Here is a 23,148-nt window from a genome sequence, read left to right as displayed (position 1 = left end):
ACGGCTGATTGCCTCTGCTCTTCAAGGAGCCTCACTGAAGCTGTCGGGTGAGGACATCATTGGCATTTCTGTTTAGAAAAATCCTAGCTCAGCTTATGCTTTGCAGCACTTGATTCAGATCAGGTTAAATGCTGTAAAGAAACCCAGGGGAAATGGATGCCTTTCCCATCCGGGCCCAGAACCCTGGCATCAGTGCTGCTTTATAAAGCTCAAATGACATTTTATTCTACTCGCACTGGGCAGATGCTTCCCTTGCTTCCAAGCTGCAGTCTTCTGCTTTGTTGAAAAGGGTTTTTAGATAGATGTAAGGCTGGGTCAGTCCGGGAGTTTCTCAGAGAGCCTCGGAGAGCACGGAGCAGCTGCGAACCTGAAGAGGGCAGCGTGTGCGTGGAAAAGCCCCGGCGTGTTCCCTGCCTGGAGCCAGCACCCGCAGCCAGGAGCGCGGCACCTCGGTGGCTGGGGACCCTCAGTCACAAAACGGCGGGGGGGCTCCGACAAGCTGTTGAATTACAAGCTTTGGAAAGTACCAGGAATGGTAAATTCTTTGTGTTCAGTGTTTCTGCGGGTGTTGCGCGGGGCCTAACCAGCCACCTTTATGCACAGGTGAGCATAAGGAAAAATGAGCGCTCCCCGGAGGTACATCTTGAAAAATAAAACATATCAGGGGTCGTGTGTTAACACGAGAACTTCAAGCTGGCTGTTACATTTTAAAAACTCAGGCAATTGTATTTCTGCAGTCAGGAAACTTTCGTTGTAGACTGCTAATTAAAGTACATACAGACTTGAGATGGTTTAAGAATAAGGGGTAGTTGGTAAAATTAGGCTTGATCAAAACTTTTTTGAAGTTGGGATTCACAAAGACAGATGCACTCATTGGTGGTTTTCTAAACTTCGACCCCTAGTCTTTGATTTTAGAATGTCATTTGTCTGTCCTAATCTTAAGAAATATGCTGGATTCCTGTGCTTTAACCAGTCCTGTTTTTTCCTCCCTCCTCTCTGTGCAGTTAGAAGAATGGTAATTTTGCCATGTTTGAAATCTGCTTGATACAAAACTACCTCAGTACCTCTAAAAATAGAGAGGCAGGTTTGGCCCCTTTCCCCCCCAGTTTGCCTTAATTTCTTCAGCTGTCTGGTTGCTTTTTCTGTTACTAGACCATCCGCACCACTTGGCTGAGAACCGCACTCTGTGCCCCAGCCAGGCAAGTTCCCATTGCATTTACCTCATTAACTCAAGTTCCTTCTGTGCCTGGAGAGCCAGGGCTCTCCTGTCCCAGCTGAAAGCCCTCAAGTGCACACCAAGAGTTAAGGCCAGAACAAAGCCGCACCACCGAGGAGTGTAAGTGAAGTGTTTGCTCTGCGGATGTGTGTAGGCTCAGCTTTTCTCCCGTTGTGGCCTGTGGTGTCAGTGCAGCACAACGCTCATCGGGTTCCTGTGCCTCCCAGCTCTGAGCCTGACGCGGCTGCGTGCTGTCTGCAGCAAAGAAAGGAGAGGAACCAGCCCTCCTAGCAGCACAGGAAATCGGTATGAATAGAAGATTATTACAGAGCTCCGCCTCTCCCCCCCGCCCTGCTTGGACATCCTTTGACCTTTGACCACTGTCTCACTTTGAATCCCAGCCAAAACCAGTATGTCTGGAAAGCCACATGGTGGGGGAGAGGCAAGTGAATGGAGCTGGTGTTTCCGTACTCGAACCTCGGAGCTGTAGGTCTTGGACTGACTGCCCTTTGTCTGTGTAAAATGTGCCACATCCGTCACTTCCATCACGACCTTCCTCACCGCCCCCAGCAGCGGCAGCGACCTCAGCTCCAAGGAGAGCGAGGGGCAGGTGCTGGCGGGGGGCCCTCAGCCCCCCCCCAGTTCTCGGTGCACCATGCTGCATTGCTGCGTCTGGGCAAGGGCCTCCTCAAAAAGCTGCCTCACAGATCTTTTTTTTTTTTTTTTTTCCTGCAATTCTGTAGAGAATTGAAGAGTTTTGCTGACAGTTTTTACTGGTAGGAAGAGCCTGCTCTTCTGCGATCTCAAGTCTTCTCTTAAAAAGTATTTGCAGTTTTATTTCTGCCTTTTGAGGTTTGCGAGAGGCTGGGGGGCCCTGCGCCCGCTTGCACCGGGGAGCTCTCCAACTCGCCCACCCCTCTGCTCCACCACGTGAGCGCGGAGCTGCCGGGGCGACGAGGCCGGGCCAGAAGGTGCCTGCGGCTGTGGGTCAGGGTTGCCCGCTCGGTCCCTGCCACCAGCTGCTGGGGGCCTTCGTGTTCCCTGGGGGTTAGGGGGATGTCCAGGGCACGGGACACAGCTCCTGGCTTTGCGACTTGGACAGAATTGCTGTTTCTGTCACAAGAGGCACATTATGGCTGGGGATGTACCAAAATGGTTTTTCCGGATTAGCTGTTGTGAAGTAAACTTGAAAACATAGTGGGACCTGGAAGACTGGGCTTTTGCTCGTCTCTTCTATTTTATTTTTGTCAATGAAATCCCAAGCACCGGACAGAAAGTTATTTCTTTTCCTCCTCTTGCTAGGTCACTTGCCAAATGTCCAGATTAATATCCTTCAGATGTAATATTTTTAAGCTCAGTTTCAGAAGGGGGGGGGGTCTTTAAGTTTTTTCCAAAACCACAAAGTATTGGAAGAAACATTGGAGACATTGGGATTTGGCCAACCTCTTTTCAGTGGTTTGTGGGGACAGGACAAGGGGCAATGGCCAAAAAATGGAGCCCAGGAAGTTCCACACCAACATGCGAAACACCCTCTTCATGGTGAGGGTGAGGGAGCACTGGGACAGGCTGCCCAGGGAGGTTGTGGAGTCTCCTTCTCTGGAGATATTCAAGGCCCGTCTGGACGCCTCCCTGGGCAGCCTGCTCCAGGGAGCCTGCTTTGGCAGGGGGTTGGACCCGATGGTCTCTTGAGGTCCCTTCCAACGCCTACAATTCTGTGATTCTGTGAAACTGCTGAGCGCCAGGCTTTGGTGGTTCTTCTCTTTGCTGCCAACTTCACTAAAACGATCCAAATGTCTCGAATTACCTTGAGGGACGCCTGCATGCGGCAGGGAGCTTGCCAGGACTTCTCTGGTGGGCACCTGCCTGGGCCCAGCCACAGCAACCAGAGCTGCCACCAGCAACCGAAGCCTCTCTTGCCTTTTGTCGTGTTTCTTCAGTATCTTCAGAGGGAGGACTGGTTCTGCTGCATGCACTCACAGCACTGAGCGTGGCAGGATTATCGTCACCAGGGCCTTTGGCCAATGCTGTAATATGCAGCAGAGAAACCCCCGTGATTTTATGGGTTGCTGATGATTTAATACCTGTATCTTTCACTCTTGTTTCCAGTACAACCAGTCATACAAATCTCTTGAATCTCTGGGTGTGATTTCTTTCCTGAAACGCTGAAACGTGGGCTGCTTCTGTGGAGTTTGTGCCTCAGTACAGTGGTTGGATGTTATCACAAATTACAGGGGCTTGTAGGAAGAGAAGGGTGACAATATGGTTAAAGCATGGGGACAGGAGCAGGACTCCCAGTTCCGTTTCCTTTATAGCTACAGATTGACTTTATCCTTTTATGGACAGGCAGAGATCTGAGATAAAACTAGGTATTGCAGCAGTGTCTTACAGCCTGTTTTTAAGGCCCAGCTGTGCTCAGTGCTATGCAAGTGCTGCATTGTCCTCTTGCTGACAGCAAGGGTCGATGCTCTCGCTGTCCACAATATCTGGCTTTAACTGGGACCACAGCCTTTGCTCCTACATGAATCCATGCAGCTGGCTTGTGCCCAAGCTTGGTGTTACCGTCTCCTGGGATGGGCTGGTGGTACCCACATGGAACAGCACTAGGTTTAGATCTCTCTGCACCCCTGTGGTACCCATGCCCAGAAAACGTGGAATTTTGATTTTGGTGATGTTTTAACATTTTTTATAGTTGAAATGTGCAAGGAAGACTGAAACGCTGATGCTATAACCCTACAGGATGCTGCATTTGTACTGACATCAAGGGGCATGAGCATGTGCCTGCCTTGGGATGTACTGTAAATATGCATGTGAAAGGAGGCAATCAAAGGCATAAAGCTTGTCGGACAACTCCAACACTAGTGACAATCACAGAAAATCAAGTCTGGCGCTGTGTCCTTCATGCTGTCTGTCTGGCAATGCACTTGCCTCTCTGCTGGACCAGGCTTCTCCTTTAGGAGGGCCTGACGACCTGACTCCAGAAGAGAGCTGCAAGGAATACAGCTCAGTGCAGAGTGTGATGTGAAGGTGCAGCTCCTGCGAAACAGTCAGCCCTCTGAGCATGCCAAGTGTGGGGGGTTCTCCTTCTCCCAAAACACCATCCTGCTCCCTGCTTCCTCTGTCATGCTCCCTGCCCTGGGAGGGTGAAAAATGAGGTGGGAAACAAGGCAGCACCCCCGCAGGGTCCTCTGCTTCCGGGTAGGCTGGGCAGGCGCCGTGGTTTCCAGGAAGCCTCTGCGCCTTCTCTTCTCTGAAACGCTGCATCCTGAATTTCGGGTAGCTGAACTCCATCTGACTCTGGTGCTCGTGCTGTCCTCCACCCAAGAGGTGGCCACTGGCGAGGCTCGTCACAGGGCTGCCCTGGCATGGGGAAGGCTCATCCTCCCCCAGGGCACCAGCAGGGACATGGTGTGAGCAGTCCTGCAGCCCAGGCACTCCTGGTGCTCTGTGCCCTCTCCCCTTCCCTGCCTGCTCACGCTGCATCACGTGGAGGAGATGATCTCCTGCTGGAAGATTGCTCATCAACTTTTTCAGTTTTGACTGAGCCCTCTGCACTGCTGAGAGGGGGCAAAGAGGCTGTCCCTGCCCTGAACACCAGGCTTGACGCCTCTTTGGTGGGTTTAGGTGGGACAGAAAATGGAGGCTACTGGTTAGGTAGAAACTTCCAGCTGGGAATTCAGCACTTTGGGCCATTACTTTCTTCTGAGCTGTTCAGGACTGGAGCCAGACTGATACAAATTCAAATCACAGAAGGCTCTCAAACGCAGATGCAGTTTATTGTTTTTATGTATTTTTACAACACTGGAGCTACAGCAAGAGGGGAGAAATGAGGCAGCGAGTTTCAGAGGTAGGGGACGGCAGCGGTAGTGAAGCGGGAGCTGAAAGTGTTGTTCCCCCTGGAGCTGGGACAGCCCTGTAACCCCAGGGCCTGGACAAGGGAGGTCCAGGTGTCACGAATGCTAGGGGCAGGGAAGAGGTTGCTCTTTGGATCCCACAGGAACATCGTGCGGGGCGGTGGATGTCCCAGCAGCCGCGGTCACCTCACTCGGGTCTGCCCTGCTGCTCTCGCTGGAGCCACAAGTGGTTTGGCCAGAGGGCAGCCCGGAGCACAGAAGGTGCGCGGTGCACATGGGTGCTCCCTAGCTCGCACAGTGAACAGGCTCAGTCAAGGTGCAAATTCTGCACAAAGCCCCCTGCTTTGCTGGAGAGAACTCCTTGCCACATCCATGAGGACTGGTGGAAGAAGTTTCCCAGGGAGAAGAGAAGCAGCAGCAGGTGAGCGTGAGCCCTGGTGCATGAGCTTTCCAGGGCAGCAGCTGGGGCGTGTGGAGTCACGCCGACTTCATGATGCTGTCAACCCAGGGAAGGTAGGGAGCAATGTGTGTGTAGAAGCCAATCCGGTTCTTATACTGATAGGAGAAGATACCATAGGCTTTGTTGTTGCAGACAAGTGGGCCCCCGGTATCACCCTACAAAATGAGAGAGATCAGTGTTGATTGGGGGGAAGGGGGGTGCATTTGCAAAGAACAGGGAGGCTGCAGATACGAGGACAGAGCTTTCCAGGAGAATTTGGGACTTTCTGTGGGTGTGGACAGCTCTGGGTCCAAACAGTACCTGGCAGTTCTGTCTGGGACCAGCACAGTGACAAATACTACAGCCTGAAGCATCGCTTCATCTCCACCCTTCTCTTGGCTGCACAGCACTACAAAACGCACTCAGCCCAGCTCTGAAATTTAGGGCAAACCCCTCTTCAGCCAAGCTGTTGTCCCGTTGTGCAGAATCCTGGGTGCTGTGCTGCAGGAGGACAATGCAGACCCCTTGCCTTTTCTGTCCGGCCAAGGCTAAGCACAAGCGTGGTGCCCCTGTGAGGGTTAGATCCCTGGAAATCAAGACCCACGGCACCTCTTTAGCTCCTGTGCCAGGACTGCAAGAATGGGATGCTGGTGAAGAACTGTGGACTGACTGGGGGGGGCTGACAATGACAAGCAATTTTAGACAGCACCTCTTCAGTGGAGGTTTTAGCCCAAACCATGTTGTGCCTGGGACCTGTCTGAATCCTGCCCTGCAGCCATCCACTCCCCATGTCCGACTGACCTCTTCAGGCACCCCAGCAGATCCACTGTTGGCACAGATCAAGTTGTTGGCAAGTCCAGGGTACACGGTTAGGCAGTCCCTTTGTTTGTGGATGGTGACGTTGGCTTCATGGAATGTGGCAGTGGGGGCCTTGTGGCCCCAGCCAGCTATTCTGCACACCGTCCCTCCAGAGGCCTTTATTTTTTGGAAGGAAATGGTCCTAACGTAGCTGTTGCTGGTAGCATTGCCTTTCAGCTGGACAAGGGGACAGAAAATATAGAAATAAGTATTTTGTCTGTAAATGTGGTGTGCTGAAGGCTGTCCCCTCCCGCTCCAGTGTCACAGCTCAGCCCTGCACGTAGTGAGTTCGGGCAGACAGGACCACACGGGCGCTGCGGGCGGGCGGTTACCTTCAGCAGGAGGATGTCATTTCCCTTCACGGGATTGGTGAAGTCCGGGTGGCAGTGGTAACTCTGGACTTCAAACATTTGCCAGCTTTCCTCTCTTCTCTGAATGTTGTGGGCTCCAAGGATGACAGTCAGAGGTCTGTGGCTAGTGAGAATGAGCACAGTGTATGTCATTAACTTTGTCTTGGTGATGCCGAGGCATGGCCTGGAGGCATGGATCGGGCTTTGGAGAAGACTGGTGAGAGCAAGGAGTTCTGCAGGTGAGTCTACCCAGCCTGGAGGCAGAGTGAATCACCGGCTGACGGACTGGGGCTCTGCATGCCTTGGGTTACTTTGCCTCCGGATCTTGAGATGAGCTAATTGCGTCCAACGCTCACAAGGACCATCGGCAGCAGGGGCTGCCTTTGGAAAGTGGGGAACGATCTGGGGTAGGGGGCAGTCCTCAGCCAGGCCAGATTCTTCTGATGCTCCTTTCTGCCCTTCAGGCCTGAGGCATGGGGGCAGAGCTGCCAGTACCGATACCCAGAGCATGTGCATGAGTAGCTGGGCCCTTCTGCCTGCCACTGCCCCAGCTCCTCCAGCTGGAGGGATGGAAGAGAGCTGGGAAAGCAGCTAACCGATGAGATCGTTGAACTGTGCGGCAGCCTGGCAGGTCAGCGGTGGCAGAAAGGGCAGAGCCTGGCACCAGCCACCCCTGCTATGCCAGCAGGTCAGCGGCAGCAAGGGGAGAAGCTGGCCCAATTTCTGACTGTTCACATCTAGGAATGGACCACAGAGAGGGGAAAAAGAAAGGTAAACGTCTGAATGCGGGCTGGGGAGGCTGCAGGGCTGGGCAGCTTGAGGAGGAACTGCAGGCAGAGCCAAGTTGCTGGGTGCCAGCCTGTCCTGTCCGTGCAGCGTGGACTCGCTCCAGGCTAGAGAAGGCTTTGTCGCTGAAGGAAGCGACTAGAGCTGTCAGACCTCCATCTAGGAGATATTAACTGGATCATGGCAGCTCAGCAACCTCAGTGTGCCAGGTGCTCTACAGATGCAGAGAAATCTTACCTGAAACATTGAGCTGCTGTCATCACCCAGCTGGGGGCCACCAGGAAGCCCCCGCAGAAGTGGCCGCTCTTCCCTTCCAGATAAGCCATGTAGGGCCTGGCAGGGGCCTTGGCTCTGCCTGCTCCCACCATCCGGTTCCAGGTGTGACCTGCGATGTATGGGGCTGAGGACGAGGGGCCAGGAGGAGCCGCCAGACGCACTGGCCAAGACTCTGCCCTCCCCAGCCCTCGCGCCACCCTGCGCCCGCTCTACTCACTGGCTTTGGCCGGAGGACATGCCACCAACAGGAGGGCGAGCAGGAGCTTCTGCAGGTGCTTCATCGCAGCGTGCTCGGCTTCGGTGGACGCCTTGGAGGTGAGGCTGCAACTGGGGTCTCTTCCTGCTCCCAGGAAGGTTTTATACCCTGAGACTAGGCTCCAGGAAACCGCAGAGGTCAGACTCATCTGATTAATCTCTCTGCAAACTGCATACCTCAGCAATCTGAGGGGGGAATTCAGTCAGCCTTGGGCATCAACCCACCTTCAGCTTGGGACTGATTTGGGGCGTCTGACACCTGTCTGGACCCAGAGCCAGTATTAACCCATTGCCTCCAAGCTGGAGGCTGGAGAGAGTGCACCCACCCTGTCACTTTGCCTGCCAGCATGTCCTTACATTGCAGCTTGTATTTGTTGTTGTGCTCTCGCATAGTCTTTTGATTTTATCATAAGCTTTGCAAAAAAAAAAAAGATTTCTTTTACTTGATGCACCAATTCCAAGGAGGCAGTTGAGAACCCTCCTGCTGCTTTTCAGCAGCTGTAGTCCTGGATCAAGGAATACTCTTCACAAAACTGGTGTGATTGTGCCCGTAACACTGCCCTGGTTATGGCTGTCTGGGGCAAGGAGCTGTCTCAGCAGCTTCACAAGTCTGGCCCACAACAGCATGACTGCTGCTAGCACCGCAAGGTCTCTGATCTGCACCAGCTGCTGATTTGGAACTCTGTTTTGTACGGCAAAAGACCCCTTTTTAAGGGTTTCTTTCCAGAAAATGTTCTTTCCAGTTTGGGTGGTCAAACACTGGAGTTGGCTTCCTAGCAAGTCTGATGCCCCATGGCTGTCCAGAGTTCAAGAGGCATTTGGGTAATGCCCTTAATAATATGCTTTAACTGCTGGTTAGTTCTGAAGTGGTCAGGCAGTTGGACTAGATGATCTTCGAAGGTCCCTTCCAACTACCTTACTGTACCTTAACCTAGGTGCGATTGTTTCCCGTTGAACTGGGGGTTCGCTGCTCCTGTACTGGCCGGTAGGAGAGAAGACGGGATGATGCTGCCTGGAGCCAGGGCTGCCTTTGCCTCTGGTCTGTTGAGGATGGGTGAGGAGGAGGGACGTGGGTTTGGGATGCTGCCCCTTCACTGGCTGCAGGCAGCCCGGTGCCATGCCCGCTGGCCCTCGGGGAGGTGTCGTGTCCAAGTCCACCCCAGCCAGGGCTGCACCTGCTGGTCCTGGTGCCGTGTGGGAGGACAAGACTGGGGGCTGGTCTCTGCGGCACCCCCACCTCTCGCCCACACCGTGCTGGCGTGCCTGTTCCCTTGCCCCACCAGTAGTTCCTTCTTTGGGCTGTGACGACATGGGACTGATGCATCCTCGCTGGCTGCCAGTAAATTCGCCTTCCCTCCTACCCCCAGTGCTGCAGGGCAAAACCCTTTTTTAATCTGAAAGCTGCCATTCTCGTGCAAAGACTGCAGCAGATGGAGCTTCAAGGAAAACCCTGACGTGACAAAGATTCGTACTCCGAAGATAAGCAGTTGCAGCCTTTTCACTTGCAGATCTACTGGTTGATAGCAGCTGTTAGCAGAAGCCCAAACCGTGGACCATTCTGTTTCCCCAGAATGGTGTGGGTGCTGAAGACAAAGGTGGCATCATCTCCTTTTGCCCCAGGCAGGGGCAGAGGGAGCATGAGAGCACGCAGCTGTGGCTGGACCACAGGCGTATTTAGGCTATCTCCTCCCTCTGACAGAAGCGGCTAAGTGGAAACCTGGGAAAGGCTATGAGCACAAGGCAAGCATCCTGTTTCCTTGCATTGCACACAGTTTCTGTATGTTCAAAATTTCCCACTGGGTTTCCCCTCTGCAAACCAACCTGATCTCCCCTGGAACCTGCATAGACATCTGGCATCCTGCACCAGGTATTGCCGCAGTGCGTCTGTTTACTGGTGCACTGTCCTGCCTGGCGCCATCTCCTCCAGGAAAGTGCCTGGCCCTCTCCTATCTCTATAGAGACACCATCAGAAACGGTGTCTGGAATTAAAGAAAAGCCTGAGGCTCAGGGAAACGTAGTGCAGAGTGCTCAGACTCCCATGCAGGGGCTGTCTGAGGATGGTGCATCCTTTGCGGGGAGCAGAAGCTGAGCTCCAACTGTCACCTGGCTGAGAGCTGTGAGCCCTTTTGGTTTTGTGCTGCTGCTACCGCAGCCTATGTTGTGAGGGCTGAGCTTGTTTTGCTGAGAGGGGCAGGAATGTGCCCACAAGCTCCATGCTGACAGCTCCCAGCTAGGACTCACCCTGATTTTCTCCAGGGAAAGGGTCAGACCCTCCTGCAATTACTAGTCTGGGAAGCAAGGAGACAGAAGCACGGAGTTGGGCACCTTTGCAGACTCAGGTCCTTTACTAACACTTTCAGAATGGTCGTTTCGCAGTCTGCATCCATGTCTCTACTCAGGGCATCACACAGCTGCTCTAGAGGAGGAGGACTGAGGACTGGCCGCTGGAGGGCTCATGACATTGCTCAAGTTGGTGAATGGGGTGCGAGCACATCGCTTCCCCTCGCCTCCCAGCTCTGCCATCACCGCCCTGCAATGCACAGGGGAAGCAGATCCCCTGCGCAAGCGCTGTTTGAGCGAGCTAGCACAGGGCCCTGAGCTGTGCGTGGCTGCTCTCCATGGCAGAGGCCTGCTGGGAGCCCCTCACAGGAAAACCTGCCCACCTGCAGTGAGCCCCTACCCATCCCACTTGCAGCTTGGCCATTTTGCTCCCTATGGCAGTCTTGCCGTGGCTCCAGGAGCAGCAGCTGCAGCTCTTTTTCTCCCAGCCTGGTAGCAACCTGGTGGTCGCAGAGCTCCTGCTGCCTCCGTCCCAGCAGGCTGACTGCGCTTCTACCTGCTGACCCGGCCCGGCCCTCCCTCCTCCCCGGGACGAGGTGCAAGGAAGGAGGAGGCAGATACGCTGAAAAAGGCAGCTCTGGGTTTACTGTGGGAGTTTCAAGTGCAGCGAGGTTTAAGCAGGGACAGGGGTGTCTCTGAAGGAAATGGGATCCTCAGTGGTACAGCCTCTTTCTGGTGCCACCTGGGACAATCCTCCCTTCTGCCAGCGCGACTTAATGTGGCACCAAACTGGCTTCCTGGCATGGGCAGGCAGTGGGACAGCCAGCAGCCTCAGAACAAAGAAACAGGCCCTTGCGGGCATCCATCAGGGCACTCGGGTTCCCAAGGAAAGGAGAGGGAGCTGAGCCTTTGGTAGGGGCAGGAAGGAAACCAGGGTGTCCCCAGGGCCGCACCGATGTTGCTGTTACTTCTTCATGGTTTTTTTGATCCAGGGCAGGTAGTTGGAGATGCGGGTATAGACCCCAGGGGGGTTGTCATGCCCGAAGGAAACGATGCCTTGCGCCACCTTATTGCACACCAGGGGCCCACCAGATTCACCCTGAGGACAGACGAGACCAGTTGTCAAAGCCTCTGTGGGAACGGGTCCCACCTCAGCCACCCCGCCCAGGCTCTGCCATCAGGGCCAGCCTACTCCTGCCTGCCCTGATGCAGGAGCTGCCCGCAGTAGGCAAGCTGGGGCTCTGCCCCCAGGACCGCACATGGATCAGGATGCCAGGGGCATCCAGGGAGCCTGTCCATGTGGGCACAGGAATTGCATTCCAGTCACCTCTCCTGGAATCCTGCCGAGCCTGTGCCAGGAGCAGCCCCCACTGCAAGCAGCCCCCTGGCCTGTGGCTGAGCCCTGGCCCCTCTGCAGCTGTACCTGGCTGGAGTCCCTCAGCTCGTGGAAGCTGCCGGCACACACCATGCCGGTGTTGAGGTGTGGATAGAAGTGGACGCACTTCCTGCGGCTGTAGACGGTGACTTTGGTTTCAAAGAGCTTGCTGGTTTCCTGGTCCTTGTCGATCAGGCCCCAACCAGCTATGCTGCACTTGGTGCCTGTGGGGAGGTAGCCGCTGGTCTTGGGCAGGGGGATGGTTTTTACGTAGTTGTTGAGTGTGGCCTTTGCTGTCAGCTGGGAGAGAGAGAGGCTTTTGGAGAAGGCTGTGAGCAGCTGAAGGACACTTCACCCACAGAGACAGGGGAGGTACAGCGGGGCTTACAGCACTGCAGGTACCGGTGAGGTGCTGCGAAGATGGCATGCGACACGAGCCCTGCCCATGCTTCCCTCCTGGGTCCCTCCCAATCCACCACCCATAGCAGAAGAAGGCGATGGCTTGCAGGAGGAGCTAAGAGCACGACGTGCTCTGCTCAGCCCCCGCTATGCCCACAGCCCCACTCCACCCTGCAGGCCTGCCTTGCCTTGAGCAGCATGATGTCGTTAGACACGGTGGTGGGGTCGTACTCAGGGTGCTGGTGGTATCTGAGAGCTCCCCGGACCTGTTGCGTTGTTTCTGGTTCATAGATGTTGTGAGCCCCCAGGATGACTGTGGCATTCCTGACCGCGGCAGCAGAGGAGAGAGGAGGAAAAGAGGTTGGGTCACACTTGCTTCCCTGCCCTTTCTCAGGCAGGTGGAGAGAGCTGCTAGGTGCAGGAGAAAGGGGAACCTGCTCCGAAATGACTCTAGTGATGGACCTCTCTGGTTAGGGGAGAAAGAGGGGGGCAAAGCTCCTGTACAAGGTACTCACCCCATGCAGTGTGCAGCTGTCATCACCCAGTCAGGGGCCACCAGGAAGCCTCCGCAGGCGGATTTCCCTATCTTCAGGTATGCCATGTAAGGGTGGGAGTGGGGCTGAGCCTCATGGCCCCCCACAATCTGACCCCATAGAGCACCTGAAAGACATCCCACCGCAGAGTGAGCTGCTGAGGCCAGAGCTCAGACCAGCAGCCTCCTGTGCAGCCCCTCACAGTACCCCAGCTCACTGGTATCGGCCCAGGGGCAGAACAGGAGCAGCAGGGCCAAGAGCAGCTGGGACTGGCACATCTCCCACTACTGGGTGCTGCTGCCAGGCTGTGTGGAAGTCTTAGCGTCCCTGTGCCCAAGGGCTGGCTTTATACCCTGGGACCAGCTGTGCCCAGCAGCCAGGAAACCATGTGCGATGGCCTGATTGTGCTAATCAGAGCAGTGCAGTAACCCTGACCGTCTATCTGCATCTCTGCTGCCCGGCCTGCTCACATGCCTGCATGTTCAGAGGCTGTGATCAGTGAACGATATGCAAGACAGAAAGGCCAGGGCAGAGCGCAGAACGGTGCCAAAGCCACAGTGGTGCCAGCCGGGAGAGGTGTCCAAGGGGCTCTCCAGGGTGTGATTTAGCATTTCTTCCCCAGTTTGGTTGCAGGACAAATTGCATCTGGCTGCTCCAAAGCGTGGTGTCCTCCAGCTCTGTCAATCAGACTGTCTCCTACTGCATCTCCTGTAGCTCCTGCCACTTGCTCCAGGAGGGGTCAGGTCGCTTCACGCTTTGTTGTCAAGTTCAGTGACTGCAGGTGCTGCCTCTGCAGCTGGTCTGGCCACTGGCACACCTGTTCAGGGGGCTTCATCCACCCTGCTCTGGATTCACTGCTCCCCCCGTTCCCTGGCCTGAAATCACCTGCAAACCATGCTGCAATTGCTGTCTTCAGCTTGACCCTAGCAAGGGGCGATTTGGCTAAATGCTAAACTGAGCACCAGTCATGCTGCACTCATCCCTTCCTGGCCTGTGGTCCTCAACAGAGACCGTCATCGGACTGCCACAGGTGACCCTTGTTCAAAGAGGTGACCAAATCACAGTGTGAGGGGCGTGGGCCTGATGCTTAGGATGCTTAGTTCTTCCTACTTCTGGCTCTTTCATGGCCTCGGCTGGTGGCTGTGGGCACGTTCCTTCTGGCCCCTGGGCCTTCAGCTGCCCAAGCGTGTCCTGTGACGGCAGCTGAGCCTGTAACTTGCATGAGGAGCTGCCTGACTCACAGGCTGCAATCTCAGAGGGAGCTGTGCCATACAATCCTGCATTGTTAAAAGCCGTCCTTGCTGATTGCTCTCCCTAGCCCTTAACTACCTTCATTTCCCCCTCCTGTGTGGTTGTCTCACTTCGCTGCATTGTTCCATGCTCCCTGGAGCTTGCCTGGGCTATTGTGTGTGAGGCATAAATCGGTTAGGGTTAATTCTGTGTGATGTGCCTGCTCTGCTGAGAAGAGATTGCATGTTGCATTCTGTAGTCATAACAGGACCCTTTACTGGAAGGGGCATGAGCGAAAATTAGATGCTAAAGAAAAGATCTTTATCAACATGGGAGATAAAGAGCAAGGAGTGCCAGTCACTGCAGATGTCTTTTCCATGCTCACAGGCTTTCAAGAACTCTTGACTTGTGCTCCAACACAAAAGCATCCAAGGGTCAGGGGACAGCCAGACCAGAGGGACCACCACCATCTCGGGTGTCAGACCAGCCCCATTTGCTCTGTGCGGAGCCCGGGCTGCACGCCTGCCAGCACCCTGCTGTGCAGGCATTGCCCCGCTGTTTACCCCGAGACCTCCCCGGCCCGGTTCCTGCGTGGCGTGCTGCACTGCGACGGGGCAGGGCTCGGGAGGTGGCAGCTGTGTGAGCTCACCCTGGAGGGAGGGGTGCTGGGGGACGTGTGGCTCTGAAGCTGCCATCCAGCAGGAGCTGAGAGCTGGAAATGCCCAGGCGTTGTAAATCATCCAAGGGGTCACAATCACAAACCTGTCACAGGGGAGAGAAAGGTGTGACACCATGGGAGAAGGGCTGAGCGGGCCAGCTGGTGATGTGGGTCACTGGGGTGACTCCCAAGTAAGCTTTTTGAGGGGAGAAACATTTTATGCAGCTGTTTGCTTTCTGCTTAATGTTTTTGCATTGAGGAAATTCAAGCTTTTAAAGAAAAACCAATTAAAGAAAAAAAAATCAACCGAACTTTGCCTTTTAAGGTCATTAATGTGGTCAAGACAAGACGATAGCAAAACTTTCTCTTTCATGTTCTTGTTTTCCTTCAAATGCAGAGGCTCACTGCAGTGAATTCTTTTCCTACAGAGACCCACCCACCGAATTTCAGTGAACAACAACTGTGGCCGAGACAATCCTGCCTAAGGGCTGGTCTCTTGGGCTTGGTGTCTTCCCGGCTGGGGGGCCCTGCTGTGGCTCTCTCCCCAGCTCCGCTGGGGCTGGCAGCACCCTGCTGCACTAGGGATGGGACGTGCCACCGGGAAGATGACCTGCTGCAAGAGACCAGAGCAAGCAACTGCAACCAACCGTCAGGAGCAATCAGTCATATCTAAATCGGCACAACTCCACCCTTCCTGGAGCAGAAAAACACCTGGGGGTGGTTGGATGCCCTGGTTGGTGCCCCACCAGGCCATGCAGTGGGGACAGGATGCGCGTGGGGAGGGAGGCTGGGGGACAGAGCTCCCCACAGAGCTTCACCCATTTAATCAGAATGTCTGTAAATACAGACAGACATATATATATGTCTGTAAATACATATATGTCTGTAATACAGACATAATCGGGGCTGTGCAGCAGCACTGCAGGAAAACCTCAACTGAAATCATTGATGTTTTATCTTGCTTTCGTAGCTTGCTGTCACTCCCCCAGGGCTGATCAGAACTCAAGTGCAGGAGCTGCAGCCCGTGATGCCTGCGCAGTGATGTAGCCTGCTGTCCTCTACAGCACCTTCAGCTTTGCCCTAACGCTTCTCTGTTCAAAATGCATTTGCATCTCTCTTTCCACGGTTCTTTTTTCCATCAGTTGCATGGAGTTTGGTTGGGCAAAAATTAGTAATGTGTAAGGCCCAGCTTTTAAAAATTACTTGGTAAATAAAACTGCCTCTGTCATGCTGTCTACACAAGTAGCTTGCATTTGAGTCAACAGGCTGTGCCTGCCATTGGGTAGAGCTTGAAGGTCAAACATATAGATAAATTTAGACAGGTATGAGAGAGGTTTTGCGAATGATAAATCTGTTGACAACCATTAATTGCAGTCATCCAGACGCATCATCTGCTGATTGCCTGATGCTGGCAGAGGCTGGCCAGGGGAAGGGTTGCTTTCTCGCCTTCTTCTTGGCCTCTTTCCTGCACTCTTCCCTAAGTGCATGTGCTGTAAGCATGATGCTGAGCTGGAGCAGCATGATGCAGCAGCTAAGCATGATGCTGAGTTGCCTGAACCTGGCCTGGTGCAGGCAACCCTTGCACAGCTGCTCCCACTGATGTTTCTCAGGGCATTGGGACAGGACAGTGAGTAGCACCAAAGGGAGGTGGGGTGTGGCTGCGGCTGCTGCAGCCAGACCCCCCCCCACCTCCAGAACACTCCTGGAGCCTGGCACCCTCCTGGGAGCAGGGCAAGAGCACCCAGGTGCACTGCCATGCTGCAGGCTGCTCGTCTCTGGGTGCCCCTGTCTGCAATGGCACTCTTGCCTTCCCGCAGGCTGCAGAGGGCTTTGCAGCTTCTTTTATGGAGCTGCTTCATCTCAGCATCTGAGGACGCCTGCTATGGCCATGGCTCTGGCGGAGGGTCCAGGAGGTGGCTGCTGGCCCCTGCACCTCCCTGGGTCCTTCCAAGGCCAGCACTTGGCAGCTATCAGGCAGATTCAAGTAACTTGTGGTCTCGATCTGCAGGAAAGAGATGACAAACGTTGCAGGACAGCATGTCCCTCCTCTGCCCCCTCATTTCAAGGAAAGAACATCTGAACTGAAACAGCAGTGAAGAAGACCCCCTCGCTACAGGAAGGACATGGACGTGCTCGAGCGAGTCCAGAGAAGGGCGACCAAGCTGGTGAGGGGTCTGGAGAACAAGGCTTACGAGGAGCGGCTGAGGGAGCTGGGCTTGTTCAGCCTGGAGAAGAGGAGGCTCAGGGGCGACCTCATCGCTCTCTACAGTTACCTTAAAGGAGGCTGTAAAGAGGTGGGGGTTGGTCTGTTCTCCTACGTGCCTGGTGACAGGACGAGGGGGAATGGGCGAAAGTTGCGACAGGGGAGTTTTAGGTTGGCTGTTAGGAAGTACTTCTTTACCGAAAGGGTTATTAAGCATTGGAACGGACTGCCCAGGGAGGTGGTGGAGTCACCATCCCTGGAGGTCTTTAAAAGACGTTTAGATGTAGAGCTTAGCGATATGGTTTAGTGGAGTACTTAGTGTTAGGTCGGAGGTTGGACTCGATGATCTTGAGGTCTCTTCCAACCTAGAAATCTGTGATACTGTGATACTGTGAAGACGTATCAAGATGAAGCTCAGCTGGTGCCTGTGCAGATAGCAATGGGGAGCCACTGCAGAACAACAGGAACTTGTCCCCCAGTGGTGCCCAGCTGAGGAGGAGCCTCATCGCCCTCAAGCAAAGCTGGGGACATCCCTGTGGGGGCTGGCAGCAGCAGCTCTGCGACAGGCATGTGGGCTGGGTTTGCGCAAGGCCCTGCTGTGGACCAGCCGCATGGGGCAAGGGGGCCCATGGGTGCTGGGATGCAGCTCCAGCATCTTCCCAGAGCCAGTTCCCTACTGTGGATGTGCTGCGGAACCGTGGCAAGCTTCACAGGTACCTGGTCCCCTCTTCTACTGAAAGCCAAAGAAGCCAGAGGCTAGAGCAGAGCAGGGAATGAGGTTTTATCTTACTGGAACAGCTCGTTATGAAGTAATCAGCCCTGCTTTTTATGTAGCACCTGCTGTGCTCGTGGAAGGGGCACAAGGAAGAGCCTGTGATATTTGGCTGGTTGAGCGTGCCCAGCACCACTTTGGAGGGTGCACTGAGCCTTCCCAGCTGCTCGTCTGCCTCCTGCCATCAAAACCATTTGCCTCCCACCTGCACTGTGCTCTCTGCAGATCTCCCTGGCAAAGAGCTCGCTCCTGCCAGCCATCTCCTTTCTAAGGCTGCTCAGTGCTGCCAGCTATTTGAGAAGCTACTTAGGACCCTGTCAAGGCAAGTTTCTTCATCTTCTGATCTTTTTAGGGACTCCCTGCCAACTGTCCTCTGCCTACAGGAGCAGACGTGTTTGCTGGAGGCCCAACGTGAAGCAAGAACGACCCGGAAGGATGTACAAGAGTCGCATTGGCCCTTTTGATTCCGGTGCTGTGCTGGGAGCATCTGTCCAGCCCCTTTGGGAGTGAGCTCTTGGTGCTGAAGGTGTGCCCTTGAACTCCTCTCCTCTGGCCTGCACTGTACTCACGGCCCAGTCTTCCTGCTGATTTCTGCTCCTTCAGGCTTGAGGTCTGCTGACTTTATCAGCATGAGCTTATTGCCACTCTGCTGACAGAAAAGCCCAAACTGCCAGCAGAAAGGGCCACCATGGAGGACCGAGCCCTCAGCTCTCAATGAGAACCACTCTTGCTCGCACGAGTTCCTGTAGCAGGAACCCCCTTTGCATTTTCCACTTGCCCATGTCACGATCCAGGCTAGGACCTCTCTGCTCCTCAAGCAGGGACTGACTCCCAGGATCCCTGCTTGCCATGCCAATGGGAGAAATCATAGCTCTCTGCTCTAAACCTGGGGGCCTCTCCCTGACTTTGTGCCAGTCTGGAGTGAGAACAAAGGTGAAAGCAGACAGCAGGGCAAAGCTTCTGCCATGATCCTGAGTTGAAAGATGCTATTTTCTCTGTCTCTTTGCATCTGTTGGGTGGGTCCATCCTGCCAGAGAAATGTGGTTGATGTTGTAACTTCCCTTTTTTCACTTTGGTAGGTGGAAATCTCACTTATTTCACACAAGGAGCTCTCCCCGCTACGTACTCTGTGCTGGGCCTTGGACAAGCAGCTGGAGAACACTGCTGGCTGCTGAGCCTCCCTCCTGCAGCGAGAGCCTCGGGCCAGCCATGACAGGTGAGTCGTGAGGCAAACTCAACAGCTGGGCTGGGAGTAACGTGTTGCAAGAACACATCTCCAGTCAGGTTTTGCAGACATAGGGAATGATTAATGGTAGATGTTAACGCTGCAGTCGGGTCAGGACCCCTGGCTTCTGGTCCCAGCCATGGCACCATGCCCCTTCTGCAACGCGAGGCAACAGGCAGCAGCTTTGTGCCTCAGTTTCCCTGCATGGACCTAGGCAGTGGGAAGACCCTGACCCATCTCTAGCAGATGCTTGGAGAGCTGAAGGTGGAGTGTGCAGCACCAGGGCACACGTAAGGCTTTGACCAGCTGGTTTCCTTTGAGCTGGGTGTAGCTGAGCCCCAGCTTCAAACACCCAGGTGCCTGGACTTGCTGCTTTGATAGGACAGGACTTGGATGGATGCATCCTGAGAGACTGGCAGGAGATGGGCCCACGGAGGAGCCCAGAAGGTTGCATAGGAGCATGGAGCTTCCTCTTGGAGAAGGATGTGTCTGGGCATGGGTGGTGCGCAGGGCACTCGACGATGGGGCAGTTGCTCTCAGCCAGGCTCAGGAGTGAATTTCACACCACAAAAGGCAAAGCGGTTACTGCCTCGGGCTGTCTGGGTGCTCTTGCTAGCATTTGGCTTTGATCAAACCAACGGATCCCACCCTCTCATTTCTCCTTACTGAGAAATGGTGACAGCTGCCAGAGACCATGTCAATACTCTAGTTCACAACAGGAAACTTTATTAAACAACAGGAAGCCCATGCTCATGCGTGGCCTTACAAAACACCTCACCCTTCTCTCCCCTTGCTCTTTCAGTGCCGCAGGGCTGGCAGACAGGGGTCTAACTCTCATCTCCACGCTGGGCAGAGCTGCTGGCCTCAGGGCTGGACCTGTGGGGCAGACTCACACCTGCCTCCAGCCCTCAAACAGAAGGTCTGCCCTGCTCCCAACGCCACTTCAACCCTTGCTCCATCGTGCATCCCTTGGCTGCTGACATAGGCTTGGAAGATGGATGGCCCAGGGCAGAGTTGGCTGGTGAATCGCTCCTTCCCCCTTCCACTGGGCTCTGCTCAATATCCCGAGCTCAGACTGGACCTCCTCGACAAGAAAGGTTCCTGCTTGCAGCTGGCTGCCATGAGGAATGTGAACATCATCCTGCAGCACTATAACTTCACGGGAAAGCTGACCAACCGGCAGTCCCGGGATGAGGGCATGGGCCTCATCCGCACAACCTTTGTCATCATCAGCTGCATCATCATCCTGGAGAACCTGCTTGTGCTGCTAGCCATCCTGCGGTGCCTGCGAGCCCGGCGCTGGGTCTACTCCTGCATTGCCAGCATCACCGTGAGCGACCTGCTTGCAGGTGTTGCCTACCTTTCTAATCTCTGCCTCTCAGGCAAGAAGACCTTCCGGCTTTCACCTCAGCTCTGGTTCCTCCGGGAAGGCATCCTCTTCATCGCGCTGGCTGCTTCCACGTTCAGCTTGCTTGTGACGGCCATTGAGCGCTACAGTGCCATGGTAAGGCCGATTGCTGAGAACGAAGCCAGCAAGACCCTGCGCTTGCGTGGCCTCATTATCTCCTGCTGGCTTCTGGCCTTCATCATTGGGCTGCTTCCGCTGCTGGGCTGGAACTGCCTGTGCGACTTCAATGCCTGCTCTGTCCTCCTGCCTCTCTACTCCAAGAACTACATCCTCTTCTCTGTGGTCATGTTCAGCATCATCCTCCTAGGGATCATTGGCCTCTACATCTCCATCTTCCAGCTGGTCCAGGCCAGTTCTAAGCAAACCACTTCTCGGCACAGCCGCAAACGATCCCTACGCTTGCTCAAGACTGTGCTGATGATCCTGGGTGCCTTCATCATTTGCTGGAGCCCTCTCTTCGCCCTGATGCTCTTTGATGTATTCTGTGAGACACAAACCTGCAGACTCCTTCACAGCCTGGAGTGGACCTTGGCTCTGGCCATGCTCAACTCGGGTGTTAACCCCATCATTTACTCCCTCCGCAGCGTGGAGGTGCGCCGTGCTGTGGGAAGCCTGCTGTGCTGCTGCTGCCTCAGGGTTGGGCTTTGCAAGCCTGGGGACTGCCTGGTCATCACAGACATCAACTCTGGCTCATCCACGGAGAGCTCCCTGCGCTACCGGGAGAGCTTCCGCAGCTCTGTGGCCCTGAATGCCCGGCCCAGAGCACCTCTCTCCAGCAACTCCAGCATGATGAGCAATCTCCCCAGCCTCTGAGAGGCCATGGGGAGAGAAGGGATGGCCAGACAGCCCGTCAGGACTTCACGCTGCTGGTTCTGGCCTGTCAGAACTGTCTGATGTTCAGCTCGGGCTGACCAGGTGCTGTCTCACCTCAGCTGTTAACCGTGGCCAGGCTTTCCAGCCCCTTTTGACCAGGACGTTGCTTCATTGTGGGTGCAGCATGGGAACAGTCATTGCTGCCCTGATGGGATATGGGCACAGTCTGGGATCGATGCCATGCTGAGACAACTGCTGTGCCTAGCTTCCGGGTGGGCCCTGCTCTGTGTGTGCACATACATAGATGCTGTACCTGCCCCGGCGAGGGCATTTTGCCCCAGGGCACAACGAGGGACGGGATGGCTATCCCCATCAAGACTGCCCCAACCCTTTAGGGTCAGACTAGGCTGGCAGTGCTGCCACAGCACGTCATGCAGGGCTGGAGGTGACACCTGAGTCTTCTCCTGTAGCTTACAGCCTTCTGGAGTCACTGCAGTGGCCACAGCTGCTGGAAAGGAATGTGGGCTTGGTGTCTTCGCAGGGAGTTAGGAACTGGGATTGCAAGTGAAAATGTGCGTGGCTGGGGTCAGCTCAGATGTCCCTGGCCAGGAGCCACGTGCCCACCTGCTGTGCAGCACAAACCTCTCACAGGACCGGCAGAGGGCTGCAGCAGCAGCCTGATCCCTCACGGGAGTGCAGAGGTGGGCACTGTGCCCAGCCAAGTGCTGTGACTTTTTCCAGCCTGGCAGCGAGAAGAGCTCTGCTGTGCCTCTGGGCACGGGTCTGCACCTGCACCGACAGCCTTGGCACCACCGTGTGCAATGGGAGGCACGACAGGACGATGACTCTGTTGTCTGGTGCCACCATGGCATCTGGCCAAACCCCCTCGGGTAAGAGCAGAGGGGTTGCAGTGCCATCTGGGTTGTGCTCCAGCAAAATCAAGTTCCTTGCACAGTGGCGGTGCCCATCACGGTAGGCACTGCCAGGAGGTTGAGCAGCAGCTTCTAGATGCCTTTCTGTCCTATTGTCTCCAGGGGGGTCTGGATTACACCTGAACATAAGCAGCATGATTTGTTTCCTCTTCCCTTCTGGGACAAAAAGGCTGCATCTTTCCAGGAACCTTTTTGAAAAAGAGCATTTTGCAACAGATTTGCAAGAATCACTTCAACGGCCTGGAACTGTGTCATCACCTTGAGGGCAGAGTGGGGTGGAGCCTGCCCCAAGCCCTGTGAAGTTCAGCACAGCTGGGGAAAGGAATCCCAGCAGCTTGGAGCTCTACCACATCTGGAAAAGGGGAATAACCCATGCTCTGTTCTAGGGGTCATCAACATTAGAGAAGTGAGGGCCCCAGGAAGCCAGACTCACAGCAGTCATCTATGCACTCCCCCTGCTGCCACAGAGCTGGGCACTGCTGCCCTGTCACCCAAACCTCGTGCCTGGCTGCAGCCCCTAGCCTGTAGGTTGCTGGCCGGTGTCTGAAGCGTCAGGAGATGCCAAGGTGCTGTAACTCCATGGGCAGGAAGCTTATCCGGGTGCTGAGGTGCGCGGACACAGAAGGGACTGTGGGAGGGGGAAGTGCTCCCAGAGAAAGGCTGGCTGGGCCTGGCAGGGGCTGTTGCAGGGCTCAGCGACCTGTGCAGCAGGGCCGGCACGGCTGGGGCTGTGACAAGCGCCAAGCAGCACTACCAGCTCTCACCGGGACAGAACAACGTGCAGAACACGCGCCAGCACAGGGAGAACAAGACCAGGCCTGAAAAAAACATCTGACACCAGAACAGCCCCATTCCTGCCTGGGCCTGACAGAGACACGGCGGGCCCAGGAGGCTCGCCCAGCTCGCCGCAGCTGCCCCTGCTTCTCCTCCTGTCAGGGGGAAAAGGAGAGCAGTGCCTGTGCCCGGCAGGAGCCAGACCCAGCCCGGCCCTGGGGAGAAGATCCGCACAGCTCAAAGCCTGCTGGCCCGGCCCCTCGGCAGAGAGGTGCTGGGCCTCGCGCCCCTCTGTCCGCAATAAATCTTGGTGAGAAAGCCCCCGCTCGCTCTGTGTTTATTTCGTCTGCCAGGCGCCGCCGGTGGCCTCGGCGCGGCCGGAGGCCGGAGGCTGGAGGCTGGAGGGGGCCGGGTCCCGCCGCGGGACGCCGGGCGGGGAAAGCCCGGGGCGGGCGAGGGCCCCGCTCCCCTCCCGGAGGCGCCAGCGGTGCCCGGGCTGCCCCCTGCATGCCGCC

At 55.4% G+C, this 23,148-nt stretch overlaps 3 protein-coding genes across 3 annotated transcripts; 1 reads left to right on the top strand and 2 right to left on the bottom strand.

The window, feature by feature from the left end:
* Positions 1–4,968: 4,968 nt before the first annotated feature.
* On the bottom strand, positions 4,969–8,509 carry LOC106049560 (granzyme G-like). The gene is made up of 5 exons (XM_048052007.2): positions 7,994–8,509; positions 7,738–7,885; positions 6,697–6,838; positions 6,308–6,541; positions 4,969–5,682 (listed from the first exon to the last, which is right to left on the bottom strand). The coding sequence occupies exons 1-5, from the start codon at positions 8,178–8,180 to the stop codon at positions 5,545–5,547; spliced, it is 849 nt and encodes a 282-aa protein (XP_047907964.2). The 5' UTR covers positions 8,181–8,509; the 3' UTR covers positions 4,969–5,544.
* Positions 8,510–10,931: 2,422 nt separating this feature from the next.
* On the bottom strand, positions 10,932–12,971 carry LOC106049561 (mast cell protease 1A-like). Its single transcript, XM_013201929.3, has 5 exons — positions 12,836–12,971; positions 12,601–12,745; positions 12,274–12,409; positions 11,735–11,986; positions 10,932–11,410 (listed from the first exon to the last, which is right to left on the bottom strand). The coding sequence occupies exons 1-5, from the start codon at positions 12,894–12,896 to the stop codon at positions 11,276–11,278; spliced, it is 729 nt and encodes a 242-aa protein (XP_013057383.3). The 5' UTR covers positions 12,897–12,971; the 3' UTR covers positions 10,932–11,275.
* A 4,920-nt stretch (positions 12,972–17,891) lies between these two features.
* S1PR4 (sphingosine-1-phosphate receptor 4) lies at positions 17,892–23,142 on the top strand. Its single transcript, XM_066983932.1, has 3 exons — positions 17,892–18,007; positions 18,561–18,697; positions 19,509–23,142. The coding sequence occupies exon 3, from the start codon at positions 19,701–19,703 to the stop codon at positions 20,925–20,927; it is 1,227 nt and encodes a 408-aa protein (XP_066840033.1). The 5' UTR covers positions 17,892–18,007; positions 18,561–18,697; positions 19,509–19,700; the 3' UTR covers positions 20,928–23,142.
* The last annotated feature ends 6 nt before the right edge of the window (positions 23,143–23,148 follow it).

The sequence above is a fragment of the Anser cygnoides genome, chromosome 27, assembly GCF_040182565.1.
Source record: "Anser cygnoides isolate HZ-2024a breed goose chromosome 27, Taihu_goose_T2T_genome, whole genome shotgun sequence".
Classification (NCBI taxonomy): domain Eukaryota; kingdom Metazoa; phylum Chordata; class Aves; order Anseriformes; family Anatidae; genus Anser; species Anser cygnoides.
The sequence above is the reverse complement of the archived record's forward strand: the minus strand, read 5'-3'. Positions and strand labels throughout refer to the sequence as shown.

What these genes read in the sequence shown, in the direction of transcription:
- LOC106049560 (XM_048052007.2), bottom strand. Translation starts at nt 8,180, where the DNA reads ATGAGTCTGACCTCTGCGGTTTCCTGGAGCCTAGTCTCAGGGTATAAA. An exon ending in ATGTCCTCCGGCCAAAGCCA is followed by an intron (nt 7,886 to 7,993) that starts GTGAGTAGAGCG and finishes CATACATCGCAG; the next exon opens with GTCACACCTGGAACCGGATG. An exon ending in ACAGCAGCTCAATGTTTCAG is followed by an intron (nt 6,839 to 7,737) that starts GTAAGATTTCTC and finishes CATTCTCACTAG; the next exon opens with CCACAGACCTCTGACTGTCA.
- LOC106049561 (XM_013201929.3), bottom strand. Translation starts at nt 12,896, where the DNA reads ATGTGCCAGTCCCAGCTGCTCTTGGCCCTGCTGCTCCTGTTCTGCCCC. An exon ending in ACAGCTGCACACTGCATGGG is followed by an intron (nt 12,410 to 12,600) that starts GTGAGTACCTTG and finishes TGCCGCGGTCAG; the next exon opens with GAATGCCACAGTCATCCTGG. An exon ending in ACGACATCATGCTGCTCAAG is followed by an intron (nt 11,987 to 12,273) that starts GCAAGGCAGGCC and finishes TCTCTCTCCCAG; the next exon opens with CTGACAGCAAAGGCCACACT.
- S1PR4 (XM_066983932.1), top strand. Translation starts at nt 19,701, where the DNA reads ATGGATGGCCCAGGGCAGAGTTGGCTGGTGAATCGCTCCTTCCCCCTT.